This window comes from Coturnix japonica, chromosome 1 (genome assembly GCF_001577835.2).
Source record: "Coturnix japonica isolate 7356 chromosome 1, Coturnix japonica 2.1, whole genome shotgun sequence".
NCBI lineage: Eukaryota > Metazoa > Chordata > Aves > Galliformes > Phasianidae > Coturnix > Coturnix japonica.
The window spans coordinates 65,568,651-65,584,670 of NC_029516.1; the positions used below are offsets into that span (position 1 = coordinate 65,568,651).

At 38.6% G+C, this 16,020-nt stretch overlaps 1 protein-coding gene across 7 annotated transcripts in view; it reads left to right on the plus strand.

Moving 5' to 3' along the window:
* PPARA (peroxisome proliferator activated receptor alpha) overlaps nucleotides 1-15,220 on the plus strand; it is a 37,100-nt gene extending 21,880 nt beyond the window's left edge. For all 7 annotated transcript variants that reach the window (XM_015870635.2, XM_015870648.2, XM_015870642.2 and 4 more), the window contains 5 exons: nucleotides 710-870; nucleotides 2,270-2,408; nucleotides 4,849-5,051; nucleotides 6,740-7,187; nucleotides 8,682-15,220. In XM_015870635.2, coding sequence (XP_015726121.1) covers nucleotides 710-870; nucleotides 2,270-2,408; nucleotides 4,849-5,051; nucleotides 6,740-7,187; nucleotides 8,682-8,929 — 1,199 coding nt within the window. In that variant the 3' untranslated portion in view covers nucleotides 8,930-15,220. The remainder of the gene's footprint in view (nucleotides 1-709; nucleotides 871-2,269; nucleotides 2,409-4,848; nucleotides 5,052-6,739; nucleotides 7,188-8,681) is intronic.
* The last annotated feature ends 800 nt before the right edge of the window (nucleotides 15,221-16,020 follow it).

A 16,020-nucleotide genomic window follows, 5' to 3' on the forward strand; every position in this document is an offset into this window, starting at 1 on the left:
ATAAAAGCAAGATGAGCTCTTAATAACCCTTCTGGAAAGAGTGATTGACAGGTTGAGTGGTCATTGTAGTACAAACTTGAAGCCAGATGGGAAGTCTATTGTATTGGGTTGGTTGTTTTTTTTCCCCTCCTGTCATAGTTCAGACTGTTTGACTTGAGTAGAAGAAATGTGTTGAATGTTGTTTCTTGGTTTCATATTTATATTTTTAATGAAGACAGTTACATGCACATTTGAGTGACATATTAGTTGAGTACTTTTTACTTACTTAAGTTGGGGAATTAAACGATTTCATATTCACATCCAACTGATAAAAACCAGAAAAATTCAGAGTTAAAAATGGGATGCAGGAAAATAAAAAAATGCTTGGTTTTCTCTTATTTTGTGTGTAGTATACTTGGGGAATCTTGAGGAACCATTGTCTGCCTTCTAGTTGTTGTTGTTAGAGTTACTTCAGTAAGGCTTTTTTGTCAACCGGCATTGTATTTCTCATTGAAATTGGCAAGGTATGCCCTGTGTTCTGTTTGTGTTTCTGCTAGTATAATAAATAGGGATTATTTATCAAACATTTACTGCCAAATTCACTTAATGGCTATGATTATACACTACTGACTCACAATTATTATTTTCTTTTTTAAAATAAGCTCTTTGTTGTTGTTGTTGTTGTTGTGGGTTTAGCATAGTAATTATGAAGTGTTCCTTTTTCTTTTAGACACCCTTTCACCAGCATCCAGTCCTTCATCCATTAATTTTGCCACAGCTCCAGGTAGCATAGATGAATCACCCAGTGGAGCATTAAACATTGAATGTAGAATTTGTGGGGATAAAGCCTCAGGCTACCATTACGGAGTACATGCTTGTGAAGGCTGTAAGGTACAGTCATAATTTTCTTTTTAAGAGCCTAAATCATGTCGCTTTATTTACAGGGTTATATAAAGATAAACATTTGTTTCATAAATGTTCAATTAATATAATTTTAGCCATTGAAATTATTTAATAAATATATCTGTGGTCTTCTTCGGGAAATAATTTGTTCAGTTACCGTAACTGGATACATTAACTCAATTCCAGACCTTCATCAAGCAGAGGCAATTCACAATGAAAATTTTAATGCCGCTTTTGTGGAACTGCTTAGTTAGTTAAATAACTAAAACAACTTAAAACACTAAACCGTGGCCAAAAATCAAAGCCTACTTTGCTCCACTAGTGTTTTATTTGTGTTGGGAGTACAGCTGTGAGAAGCATGCGAGTTTGTTACATTTCCATTACAACACTAATAAATCCCAAATACCTCATCACCATCCTGTTCAGCTTGGATCACTTAGTATCGTACCTCTAGTAGTTTTGGAGCCTGTGCTCACATTTGAGGCAAATGAGTGTTATCATTAACGTATGATTTTTGGGAATTGTCTGGCCCAAGAAATGTAAGATGCTTTTCTTTCTGATGTTTCAGTTTTGCGTATATTTTTTTTCTTCTAAATTACAATTTAAGGTGAGAGAAATAATTTTATGTGTACCATTTTACTCCTGCTCCATGTCAGGAGGTGGTATTTCAAGTATAAATCTTATGGAATAATACTAGAAACCCTATTAGACATTGAGGACATGGAGAGCAAGCTCATAATCACCTCTGGTGATTATGCTCCTCCACAGCCTAAATGCTATTTGTTACTATGTCATGTGAAGCAAAATGTTGCAATGACTTTAAAAAGCTTTGCTAACCCTTTAATTACTTCTTAGTACGAGTCTGGTGTTGCATTGCACTATCAGGACATTGTGGTAAGATCTGATGGGTTATAGGCTTTTCTGTAATGCCTATTTCGTGTTATTGGCTCTTTCAACACGCTGTGCTTCATTGTAATACCCCTCACATTTGCTGAATAGAAACATGCTCATTCTGTGTGCTGTGTGACTTACACATGTGAACGATGAAGGTTGTTTCTGTCAGGCACTGCGAAAACAGATGCAAAAGGGAATTGTGGCTGTTTTACACAATCCTTAATAGTGAATTTACTCCAGTATGCAAAGCTCTCAGTTCTCTCACAAGAAAGGGGGCTGAAAACTATCCCTCCTTTCCTGGTTTCCATTCTGTACACACCTTCATACACACACTTCACTTTAGAGAGCAGGGAATTTATACCTTTGTACAGGTTACACTTTTCACATTGTTTCGCTCATGATATCAGTAAACAATAAAAACTACGTACATGCTTAAAGTTGAGTAGTCAGCAGCTCTTTAACGTTCCATGTTGTTTTTTCAAACTTCTTACAGGGTTTTTTTAGGAGAACAATCCGATTAAAACTCATCTATGATAAATGCGATCGCAATTGCAAAATTCAGAAAAAAAATCGTAATAAGTGCCAATACTGTCGTTTTCAAAAATGCCTTTCAGTTGGAATGTCACATAATGGTAGGTAAGAGTGCCCTTAATAATTTGCTTGTTTCTACCCAGGATCTGCTTCTGGAAGCAAGCATTTGGAAAACTTTTCTACCTTTATATATCAGTTGAACTTCATATTTTTTTTTCAGTATAGATTGTGGTGGAGGGGGGGCGGGGCAGTTTCTCTCATGACTAGCTGAAATAACTGATAAACACCTTCCAAACATACACTTATGAACTTTATACAGTTGTGTGAATTGTCTGTTTGTCCATGTGATGGTGAATTTAGTTTGTTTCACTCAGAACTTTGGTATCACTGAAACAAGCTCCAGTACTGGAAGAATTCAGGTCAGGAGATTTTCAGAGGAGCAGAAGGAAAACTATTTCATTGTGAGAGAGAAAGGCATAGGACAGAAATCTGTAGAAGACCAGGCTCCAGTATTTTGTAGGCTTGGGATGGTTTGGGAAGGGGGGGAGGTTGCTGACCATGTGTGCTGATTATGGAGCAGGTATCTGGTAGGTTGCCTGCTAAATGGAATGGTAAAAATTTAGAGCATTTAGATATACAGTTTAAAAATTATGTTATTGTTTGTGTTAATGACTTAATATAGGGCTGGTAAGCCTGTGGCTCACAGGCCAATTTCAACCCCACAAGGCAGTTTTATGTACAGTATGTAGCTTGCTATGCAACTTTGGTAAAGAGGGGAGAAGATAAGGGAGGGAGAGGCCAAGCCACAAGGAAGAATATTTTACGTGTCCAAATGACAGCAGTTTGCTTTCCCTACGTAAATCAGATTGTGTCAAGGCTGAACATGGGAGCAGGTGTGATCTGAGAGTAAGTTGCTGGGCTAGGTGAAAAGCTGTGGGTTGGAAGACAAACTTTCTAAGGAAACAACGCCATCAAGATAGCTGGCGTGGCCACCTGGCTGAGGAAGCTGCCCATGGCAGTGTAGTCTAGAGCCCTAGGAAGTGACACTGGGAATGTTAACTTTCTGGTTCTGGGGAAGTCTGGCTCCTTTGTGAGGAACCATACTAAAATGCACTGGGAGTGGGTGTATAGTCTCTGCATGACTTGGGAAGAACGTGCCAGCTATCAAAGTAACATCTCAGGAGCAGGAACTGCGCAGAGAGCTGTGCTGGCCAGCAGGGGTTAGTCCTCAGTTGAAACAATTTCCCTGTGGGTACCTGTGCTCCAGCTGAAGGAAGCAGCAGTTTCACTGGGGCAAACATATGGGAGGCCAAAAAGGAGGGAAAAAGCTGCTAACGTGCAGGCCATGCTTCTCAGGAAACAAACCTTGATTCGATTAACAGCCTTGACTTTCACAGTACAAGTTTTGCTTTAAGAAAGAGATTCTTTCACTTTTCTGATAGTTTCATGGCCAGATTCAGAACAGACCTTCCACTGAAGTCCAAAACCACGCTGCAGATCATGCCCCATATCACCTTATATCATGAGAACATTCCTTGGCATGTTTAAGGGCTAATTCTGCACAAGCTTGGAATTGCTCAGTCAAAGCAGCGAGGTTCTGTCCTCCCACTGGTCACCTGCTGAAATGAGACAAGAGCAACCAGCCATGCAAGCAATTTCAAAACTTTCCACTATCAGAGGGCAGGACCCCATGTAAAATGGAGTTCCTTTAAGGTTTGAATGAAACTGAAGAAGTACCTGAAATATGCTTTTTATTCTATTGTTAAGTGGCAAGAACAGTCACCCAAGAAGCAAGAGACTTATGCGTCCAATGAGTTTTCAAACGGCCTCTCAAAAGAATCTCCTAAAAACTAGATTGGATACTCAAACTCTACTCTTATTGTATCCAGTCTTGCTGAGCTAATAAGAGACTGGTAAGAAGTTTTGTTGAGCAAACTTTGAGCATAAATATGGGCCTCTGATCAGTTCTGTTCTCACTGGACAGTACAGATATGTTGAACTGAGCAAACATCCAGCGCATAAATAGCTGAAGCCCTAGCAGGTTCAGAATCAGCAATGGAATTTGGGCCCATCTCCCTGCAGAGTAATTCCCCAGGCAGCTTTCCAGCCTGCACATGTGCTCTCTGCCAAGCTCCTGACATAACTTTCCTCACTGAATTGTTTTAGAATTCCCGTGGTAGACTTTGAGTCTCACTTTAGGAGTTATAAGACACAGTAAGGAAAGAAGAACTATTTAGGTAGTGTAGAAGGAAAAAGGCATGCTTTTTACATCACTGCAGATATCAGTTTGTGTTCTAAAATGTCTAATTACCTTCAGTTTAGTATACTGACTTGATGAGTTTCAACAGTCAGGTCTCAGTCATCACCTGTGCTGGAAAGAACTATTTCACTTATGAGTTTATCATAGTAAGTATGCTACTCCAAGCTTGGTTTTTCTGAATGGAAAATTCTGCTGTCTATTCAGCAATGGGAAAAGGCACAGTTTTTTAAAAAAAAACTTTTTTTAAAAAACAAAATAAAATAATTTTGTCTTCCTATCAGCAATACGTTTTGGACGAATGCCGAGGTCTGAGAAGGCCAAGTTGAAAGCAGAAATTCTAACGGGTGAAAATTATATAGAAGATTCAGAAATGGCAGATCTTAAATCACTCGCCAAGAGAATTCATGATGCTTACCTGAAAAACTTCAACATGAACAAGGTTAAAGCCAGAGTCATCCTTGCAGGGAAAACTAACAACAATCCAGTAAGTAATTTTATCTTAACTTTAAAGTAAAGCTAGAAGGACATAAGGTGATATAATAATTTGTTAAATTCTTAAGCGTATCTTTTAGAAAATGAGCCATATGCTAATACAGAAATGAAATATACAAAAAGAAATCCTATATTAAATATAAACACTTAATAGTTTTAGATACTATGAGAGTAATAGTTTTAGGAACCTCGAAATTACAGTAGATACGTAAGGGAAAGAGAATCAGTTCTTAATCAAAAAAACAAACGGGTATATGAATGTGAATACCTCGAGGTATTGGTGAGGAAAATGGTTTGAATTTAATATCCCATTTTGAAAGGGAATTGGGGTGGGGGGAAGGGAATATCAAATGTTTTTCTGCTGCAGTTACCAGATTAAATACTGTTATCTTTTAGAACATGCGACAGCTCTGAATTATTGTTGTTACAGTCCCAACAGTATTAATGGTAGGAAAGGAAAGAACTCAGTTCTAAAGTTCTACGCACTTCCTCATGCAGCCTTCCTGGTCATAACTGTATGGATACTTTGAAAGGGAGAAGCAAGGTTGTGGGGACACGTATGCTAAACAGTTTAATTTTCATTGATAATTCATCCAAGGTCTTGAAAAAAATAGTGAATGTTCTCTATGATATTTTACTTACAGTATTTTGTTCATGACTAATTAGTAGGTATTGTGAAATAGTTACTTAGCAGTTGCACAGCATCTGAGATTGTAGTGAAATTCCTGCTGTTTTGACAATGAGCAGAGTTTTCCTAAAAGTGATGGAATATGGCAAGGAAATCAATGTTTGACAATGAAGAGGTATCCTCTATATGTGATATAGAAGATAAAATCAGCAGTAAAATAAAAATCCTAATTTCAGTTAAAATTAAAAAAAAAGGCTGTTATGAAAATTGTAAGCAATCTATCTTCTAAACTATGGAATTTGGTGTATTATAGTCTAGCGTAGCCAAACACATTAATAATTTACCTATTTCTGAACAGTGCATCAATATTTGATTTCAGGAGATCCTAATTCTTGACATTACTGTAACTCATTGCAGCATAAACAAGCATTTTTCATGATGATGAGGTGTCATTTCTATATTTGGCTCCTAAGACCTTGGCAATACCTCATCAGATTGTAATGTATATCTTTTTTAAATGAATGGGGTTTTATTTACGGAAAAGAATGTGATCAAGACTGAAGTTTAGTGTCGTCTGACATCCTAATAGGATTCTGGTTTTAGAGATGATTTAGCTGGCGAGTTGAGCAAAATTTCTATGGAAGAACAGCTGTGACATAGTTATGAAAATCTGGTAATGAACATAAGAGTAATAAACAGGTCGTGTTTTTGTGACTTGTTGGACTAGATGGCCTTCAGAGGTCCATTCCAACTCTAAGGGTTCTGTGATTCTACAATTCTGTGTAAAAGTAGATTGAAGATATGTCATTCCTATTTACCTTCTGTTTTTTACCTTGTTGTTTGAAGAGCAGACCTGCTTGTAAACACTGCAGTTCATAGTTTTGTAATACATGGTTCTCTCTATGCAGATATATGAAAGAACTCAAGGTTTATTGATAGCTTAAAAACTGATTATTATGAAAATTAAAAGGTTTGTCCAAATTCAGTTCTTTAGCAAGACAGTGACTAATAGCTTTTATTTTATTGATGAATTAATACTGTTTTCTCCGTAGCCGTTTGTTATACATGATATGGATACCTTGTGCATGGCAGAGAAGACGCTGGTGGCAAAATTGGTTGCCAATGGAATTCAGAATAAGGAAGCCGAAGTTCGAATCTTCCACTGCTGCCAGTGTACATCTGTAGAGACTGTCACAGAACTGACTGAATTTGCTAAATCTATCCCTGGCTTCTCCAATCTTGACTTGAATGATCAAGTGACGCTATTGAAATATGGAGTTTATGAAGCCATCTTTGCCATGTTAGCATCTGTAATGAACAAAGATGGGATGCTGGTAGCCTATGGAAACGGTTTTATAACCCGAGAGTTCCTAAAAAGTCTGAGAAAGCCATTCTGTGATATAATGGAGCCCAAGTTTGAGTTTGCTGTGAAATTCAATGCACTGGAGCTGGATGACAGTGATATATCACTTTTTGTCGCTGCCATCATTTGCTGTGGAGGTAAGCGCTACATATTTATTCTTCGAGGCAATAATTCTAAAGCTGAAGAGGGTTCTAATTACTCTGTATTTTTAAAAGTGGAATGTAAAGAATGTTGGTGTGTTTTTGTTTGAGGTTTGGGGGATTAGTATTTTTTATGTTTAAAGGAGCAGTATTTACATTTACAAAATGGACAGAAAAGCAGCTTGTAATGAAGAAATGGAGACAGAGGTAGACTATAGCTTTGCTCAGCTTTGACTTGCTGATTGGATCATGTAATGAGTTCTGCACAAATGCAGTGCTGTTGATGCATGTCCTGCCTTTTGATTTTAGTACTGCAACTTATTTTCAAAACCCAACTTAATTAGCTAATTCCAAAAAATAATTTATGGTGCCTTAAAAATAATTTTATAGCACCTGGGAGCGTGGCTTTGTTTTTTTTATGCTCAGTGTTTGTGAGTGAAAGAACACAAATGTTATCCATTCCTTCCTACAGAAAGGACATTCATACTGAAGGTTAAATACAAAACTATTCATAAGCATTTTGAAAAAGAGAAATAAGACCAAGACAGCTCCAATGGCATGGTTGCCTGCTTTTTTTATATGCTGCCAAACTCATAAGACTTTTCACTACCTGTGGCAGCATCCTTAACAGTGAATTCTGTCTGTTGACTTTCAAGTGCTTCAAGAGCTAGTTTAGATAGTAAGTTCCCATCAAATCTTGAGTTACTTTTGCGCACCATATTGATATTTTGAGTTTTCAAAAGTCAAGAGAGTTCTTTGCAGGCAAAATGGTATTCTTCTCTTTTCTTCTCCTTGGAAATAGCTGAAGTTTGCAAGAAACAAATTTAGCTTGTGACCTCATAGTTCTCACGGAGAAGTTTGATCCAGAGAGTTTAAGTATAGGTCTCTAAGTAGCTGCAAGTGGGACCCTATGCTGGAAAGCGTGAAACGTCCTTAATAGGTACTTCTCTACGTCCTGTCAATAACTTATGCTATGGCAATATGTATGGGAACCAAGGGTGAAAGCGAGATATATTTTTTATCTTATTTTGATCTCCCAAACTTGACGAAGGCTCTAGAAATAGCCATGTGTTTTTTCACACTTATCCCTACCATTTGAATTCTTTTATCATGTCATGCAGAGTGTAGAACTGGATTCCTAGGCTGAATGCTTCCTTTAGTTTTGTGAGTGGAAGGGGTGGGTTTTGTGTTTGTTGGTTGTTTGTTTTTTTTTTTTCCTTCAGTAATACGGGTTGTATTTAGTACTATGAACTCTTTCCTCAAATAACTGTGGGCATTAAAAATGCTTTGACCTGAGGGCTAAGACTACATTTTCTTTAAAGATTTACTTTAAGCCTGTTCCAAAACCTGTTGAAGTTGATGAGGTTATTGTCATTGCCCTCAAGTGTACAATGTAAATTTACACCAGCCTACAATATAGAACCTATAAAGTAGCCTGCAATAAAGAATATTTCAAAATTTTTGACATGTATTCTTCTGTTTTGAGAATAGATCGTCCCGGTCTTGTAAATGTAGGACACATTGAAAAAATGCAAGAGAGCATTGTGCACGTACTGAAACTGCACTTGCAAACCAACCATCCTGATGATACCTTCCTCTTCCCGAAACTTCTCCAAAAAATGGCTGACCTCCGGCAACTTGTCACAGAGCACGCTCAACTTGTTCAGATAATCAAGAAGACTGAATCTGACGCACATTTGCACCCTTTACTGCAGGAAATCTACAGGGACATGTATTAAGGATTTTTAGTTGGTGTTGTTTTGTTTTTTTCCATGATATTTAAAGACAACAGCAATATTAATAATAGATGGGAGCAAAATCACTTGCACAGCTATCAGCTGTTCACTCGGTTCGGAGCATGAAAAGTGTAAAAGCTAAGTAACTGGAGTGCTACAGGTCTGTTGGTTTGAGCTCTTCTGTCTTCTTCTGACTGAATGCTGCAGAAAAATACCGATCGTAACGTTCATGAAGCGCCTTAAAGCAGTTCTTTTATTTGGAAATCCGAAGATTGGAAAAGAATATGTATTTGTGTAATAAATCAGAATGTTAAGTAATGGAAATGAAAAAGAAAAGGAAAAAAAAGTGTTTCCTCTTGGCTTAGTCATTTTAGAGTTACAGTAACAAATTCAGCAAATTCTCTCCGGCTACAAGCACTGTCATAAGGATAACGCATTCTTGGCTAATGGTGGTAAATGAGAAACAGCTAATAGTTTTTGTTAGAGTCAATCAGTCCAGGTTTATTGAATGACTGGATATTACTGTATATACACATATAAAAAAAAAAAAATTGAAAGGCCTTTCTTGTGCCATTGCTTGAAATCCATGAAGCACAGTATAGCTCCACGTAGCATGGCATTGGGTACTTCAGGATTAGCGCACTGAAAAGACAATACTTTCAAGAAATGAAATGAAATCCTAAGTGTTATCTAAAATACAGCAGATAGCAGCAATTCAGGTTTTTCCAGGAGAGGAAAAGCGCAAAGTCACAGAACAGTTGTTTGGAAAGGAAATACAAAAATCTCCCTGAGGAAAAATTTGTCTAATGCTGCGTAGCTTGAAGAACTTGCAATAGCTCAAGATGCAGTTTTGACTTAAGAATACAACTTTGAATGAGCCAGAGTTCTGGACAGGCAGAAAAATCTGATCCTAGTCCAGGAAAGGAAAAAGAATTTCAACTGTACAGTATTGTAGTGCAGTGATAGCTTACTCTGAAGAAATGATTCCATGGCAAAGGTACCTTCCTTCTTGTCCTGTGTTTTAGCAGTTTTTAGGTTTTTTTTTATTATCAGAAGTTTTAGCGTGCAATACTAAAGCACCAGCCTCAAATTTGGTGACTATCTAGGGCACTCTAGAAGAATTAGATATATACGCACAGAACTCCCTTCTTTGCCTTCCCTGTCAGTTACCTTCTTCTCCCCCCAGCTGGGTTGATTAAGCATTTTATTACAGCTCCTTCAGATACTTCAGTAAGAGAAGATTGTTGGTCTTACATTAGATGAGAAATAGGTTGCCTTCTCTGTCTAGCAGCAGTACACAGTATGCCCTCGGAAATAACAAGGTGATTTTATCAGTCGTGCTGCTTGATTCTTCAAATTGGCCTTGTCTCTCTATGAAACGGTGGCTTTGGGTCAAATGCAGTCAGCAATGAGATAAAGCAATATTGTTCATTCAAGGAAGTTGTCAGAATCTCATGATGGTATACCAGGGATCTGTACACATTGCATCCATGCATAGGAAGTGTGCAGCGCTCAGCATCGTGCAGCTGATGGCAGCGGAAATTCTAACCTTGGAAACTCAACAGCCAACTGGCTTAAGTTTATCTTCTGAAGGAGTGTAAGCTGCCATTTCCCCAAAGCACAGTCACATGCAATATGTGAATTTGAAAGTTCTCCTCCATAATTTGCACGTACTGAAGTTTCTCAAAAAACAAACAAACAAACAGAAAACTAACAAACAAAAAAAAAAAACTATAAAACCAAAACCAAATGAAAAGAAGACAAAATCACTGTGGAGAAAATGTATTTTCCCTGTGATTGTTTCCAAACAAGGCCAATACGCTTAACTGAACTTGAAAATTACATAATAAATACATCTGACGAAATTATAAAGAATTCTAAACAGCATTGTATCCATATTAGCAGCTTCTTTGTAACAGGATCCCATCAGAGGCGTTAGGAAAGTGTTATTTGCATTTTTTTCCTATTTCAAATGCTTTTGTTTTTTAAACACCAGAAAATGCAAGCGTTTTCTGAGTAATCCCTTTGGACACCAGCATTCGATTTCTAGTTTAAATTAAACTGCAGGCCTTTAAATGTATGGCAAGAATACATCTGTGAGTTACAAAAGTATAAACAAGATGATAATATAGCTGAAAATTCTGGATAAACCCCACTGTCTACAGGTTTGCACTATGCACCTACACACAGATTCCTTCTGTGGAGATACTCAAGACTCACCTGGATGGCCTACCTGTGCAACCTGCTGTAGGGAACTTGCTTTCGCAGTAGGGTTGGTCTCAGTGATCTGCAGAGGTCCCTTCCAGCCCCTATGGTTCTGTGGTTCTGTGTATTTGCAAAGAACAGAGCAGACATTTCACTTGCATTAGTGAGCAAAAGGAAGTTCTTAATTTAAATCTTGCCCTTCCAAAATGTTACATCTAAGCCTTGTGTGGATGACTGAATTAGAGGTTTGCCAATTAGATGTCAAAATTACTCAATTTATGTTCATTTCCAAGAAGTCTGGAGTCTTTACTGAGCATCTCTTTCAGCATCTCCACGTCATATAGATCATTTAATGTTTTAAAACGTTCAGTCTATGGAGGGAAATAAAGTCAGCAGACTTCAGGATAAAGATTTATCTAAGGCTGATTAGCTTGTTACATATAGCTTTGATCTGAGTCTTATCTATGCTAGCTTATCTTAATGTCATAGCCTTGAAGACCCCTCGTTAGGGACCAGGTACCCACAGATGAGCTTACAGCCAGAGGACACAGGTGGATAAGGATCCTAAGGAGCAATGGTACAATATAGGATTTCAACAAACCTACCACCTATTCACTTTGGAGGGTTTCTTTGTTTCTGATTTATTGGTAAGCCACCAGTACTTTAATAGCAGGGAAAAGAAAAGAGCAAAACAAATTTGTTTCAAATAATGAGGAGTACTCGTTTTCAAACTCTCTCAGGCACTGTTTAAAGGTGTGCTGTTTTCAGTTTGATAGTGCACAGCTGTCTGTAAGAAACACCCACACAAAGCAAACATTGCATTCTATCTTATCGAAGTTTCAGAAATCCACTTTTATTTCAAACACAAAAGGACTGTCTGTAGATTGGAACGTTCTCCACTTACAGAAGCTGAATCTTTCTTGGCATTTAAAGAAGCGTTCTTCTGTCATTTCCATGTGCCTTTGTGCTCTGGTTCTAGCCAGCTGCTAGAAAGCTGAAGTGTTGCCAAAGAGCATATTTTAGCTTTATTTCTGGCCTGCGCGGATTTAGGAAATACCAGCAGTTGCACTAAGTCCGTTCTCATGAGAGAGCGAGCACAAGTTTGCAAATCAAAGAGCTTATAATAAGCATCCAAACATTTGTTTGTTTATTCAAACTGCTAAAGCTTTGGAGATTTTATTCATCACGGGAGCTGGGTCACACACTCGTATATTGAAATTTCCTCCTCATTTCTAATGGAAAGCCGGGACAACTTGCACATCACATCAGACAAAGAAATTGGAGATGATTGCACTGTGGCTGCTTCTACTGTGTCTAAAGAGGAACAATTTCAGCTCTGTCTCCCCTTAAAAGCGACCGTGTTACTTAGTAGAAAATCTGCAACTGCCTTTAACAAATGCATTTGCAGCTGTTAGGTTATTAGTTAAGGATAAGTTCTTATAAATAACGGACCTTCACTGAAAACCCCAATCCCTTAAGAAGTGTCCAAATGTAAGGTTTGGTACGGTATCTGGTACTTGCTTGTATCTCAAGTGCTTTCTTGATGATAAGTTGCATATATATTTTTTTAATCTAGAGTTAATTAGTTCTGCTATCCTTCTTACTAGAGATTTAAATTATACGCGGGTTTGATCTGAGAGTATTGATGGTATGCGCTGTGGAATTTTCTAATTAACGTAATACCATTTTGTCGCGTTTTGATTTGTAAAATATCAGAAAGTAATTGCAAGGTATAAACTTTCACTAAATTATATTACAGAGGTGCTTTAAGGAAAAAAAAAGATGTAAATTATTTAATTTAAATACTTGTTTCGTACTTTAGCTTTGTGAAGCCTTTTGTACAGTGAGGAAAGATGTACTGTTATGGGTAAGGGCGGTGGGCCTTAAGTCAAAGACAAGCATCTATTTATTCCTGCCTGGGCTTTGTTCCCATCACAAGTTCTTCAACTTGTCAAGGTTTGGCATTGGCAATTGGCACCAGGGTTAAGATTGCACTTTCACGCTGAATATAGGCTTCCTTAAAGGAAGACCAGGTTAGGATGAAAGGTAACCTTATGGCTGCTCCTGTCCTGAATTTCTTAGGCCTCAATGGGAAAAGAAAACTTTAAAAGGTACCATCAGATTTGTCACTTTACACTGTAAGTACGGCATATCGGCATATCGATGTGTTGTTAACTAAACCCATCCTAGGGCGAGGGCATTCCTCTTCTGTTCTCTCCAAGGTGCTTAAAGGTTTTTACAACTTCTTCAGCTTCTGAAGCCTTTTTCTTTTTTCTCCCCCTTAATCTTCCTGACTGATTGCATCAGTGTTATCTAGTCAGATTCCACTGAAACCTGGTTTCAGAACAGAATTTCTACTTCAAGGACCTCAATTTCAGCTGAGCTGCCCCTGCCCAGATGTAGGCTACAGGCACAAAAGAGATTAATCTTCATACAGGCTGGGCCTTAAGAATGGACTGGACTGCAAGAGCAGACATAAGGTACTTAAAAGCCATGTTAAGAATTTGGGCATGTTTTCTCAGGGTGGATATGCATGAGCATTAATTGCTACTATGGAAAAGAAAAAGAAAAACCAACAAAAGCAGCACAACCAATGCAAAATGTTTTATGGCATTCTTCACCCCTGAAAGGAAAAAATAATGGTGGTGAAAAATATTATCCAACCAAAATAGCGGCACGCTCTCCTCCTGCTGCGTGGGAGTGCACAATAAATGTTCAGAATCTTTTGCCACGTGTAATGGGAATTGTAACGCTAGCCAAACTGCTGGGTGATTCATAAGCAATCTGCCACACATAGAGCCATCCACATCCAGGCTTCGCTACTTCAGGCACATCTGTGAGCTACAGGAAGGTTTTGCTGCCCGGTGTAGGGTTGCCTTCACCCAGACGCAGCAGTGCTTTTGTCCGTCAGTCCTGCTGCTGCGCTCTTTGGAGCTGCTGGGGAGCAGGCGCTTGCCGCCAGATCCACTCAGCAGCTGCGCTGTTATGTCGGCTGACAGGCACACACAGAATGGGAAGAGGCTGCTTCAATGAAATCCCTCACCCTGCTCCCTCCAGGGGCAGTTCCCGTGGGCTGGCTGGCAGTGGGAGGCCGTGGCTTTCACTCAGCGGCCACAACTATTTTCCTCTGGTTTCAGAAGCAGAAGAACATTTGTGGCTTCCCTGGTAATAGCAAAGCTAATTTAAGTTTGAACAGCGCAGATTTTACCAAGAACACCCCCATTGCTGTTTGGCACTGTCTGTGGCATCAGCTTCTCAGATGAGCTGCATTTCATATCGCTCCTGGTATTTCACAACTATACAGTTGCTCTGATTTTTCTTTAGGAACGCAACAGTTTAAGTACATCACCATGTTAAAACCTTTTATGGGTTAAATTGTCTGTTATCTGATAGGATTGAAAAAAGCACGGTTTTTGTTAGTATTGCCAAATCCTAATCAGTAGAGCTAAGGAGTGTTTAATTACATCAAGATAATGATATGAAAGAAGAAAAAGGAAAAGAAACCAAACCCCGAAACAACAAACAAATCATTGCTTCCAGTCGCCTTTTATTTTTTTACTGATTACTTTTAGAGCAGTTTTGGGGTGTGTTTAATTGCAAAGAGCTGACATTTCTTGAAGGGAGTTCCTGATTCCCAAGGAAAGTGTTTCCCAGTGAAATCCCACGCAGCACCACATGGCGGGATGCTGAGGGTCTCCCTGTCAGACCAAATGCAGCTGGGATTCCCAGGAAAGAACAGCAGCCCTGGACTCACAGGGACTTACAGGGAAGACAAAGTCACTTACATGCATGAATGTAGAAGTTACACATCATAGTGCAATGTTGATGATGGCTTCTCAGATGTTACCGGCCTACCAAGCTAGAATGGAAAAACTTGGAGCTTGTTGACATTGTTTTTGGTTTCCTTCTCCTTTAAGAAATGAACGGTTGGATTCACTGTTTGTTTGTATAGAGACTGGTAGAAACCTCTGTGCTTCAAAACGAAGAAAAAAAGAAAATTATCCTGCAGGATTGAATGTAAACACGAGTAATTTGCAATATGTTTTTGCCTTAATGGTTTAAAAAAGAATAAAGTATTTTTAAAATGAACCTGATGACTTGAGCTGAGCTTTTATTTCCAGGAAAATAATCCATGGTGGTGGTGGCGGTGTGGTTTTGGGGCAGGCAGAGCTGTTACACTCTGCTGCTGCTGGCCTCTTATTGCACGTTATCCAAAGCAGCTGCCACGTCTTATCTGAATCCCTTCATACTACTCACTTCTAGGAATGACCAAGAGTGGATAAAGCGAGCTTTGGTAGGAATAGCTGCATTTACTGGGGGGGCTAGCAACAAATATGTGTTTTGAAAAGGAAGTATTACTTACATGTGCTTACTGTGTAATATGCGAGTATTGCAAGGGACTTTTAACAACAGAGTAATATTCGAATGTTCCAAACACAAGGACCACAGATGATGACAGAAGGGCACAGAGTAGGTTGAATTAGAGGAAAAACGAGTGCAGTGCAGAGGTCCTTCCCAGCACCATGTGGGTGCACCTCCCAGGCCTCTGGTATCTTACAGCCCAAAGGCACGTTTTCATTCAGATGCAAACTGCACTCAGCAGGCTTTTAAAACCTACTCTCAGGCTAAGAGTTAACATACAACCAGCTGCAAACATTGTGAAATAAAGAAAATAAAAACTTAGATAATGTTTTAGAAAGACATTTGCCTGTGTAAACATACTGTAGGATCTCCTGTTAAGTCAGGAGGGGGATGGAGAAGGAGCTGCGTGTAACATGAAACTGAAATTTAATACCAATAATTTTAAGCAAGCTGCGCATTACTTCAGTTGAGGGAGTAACTTCTTATTACTGCAGAAAGGAATCTGAAATATTGAGTTCTAACAAGCA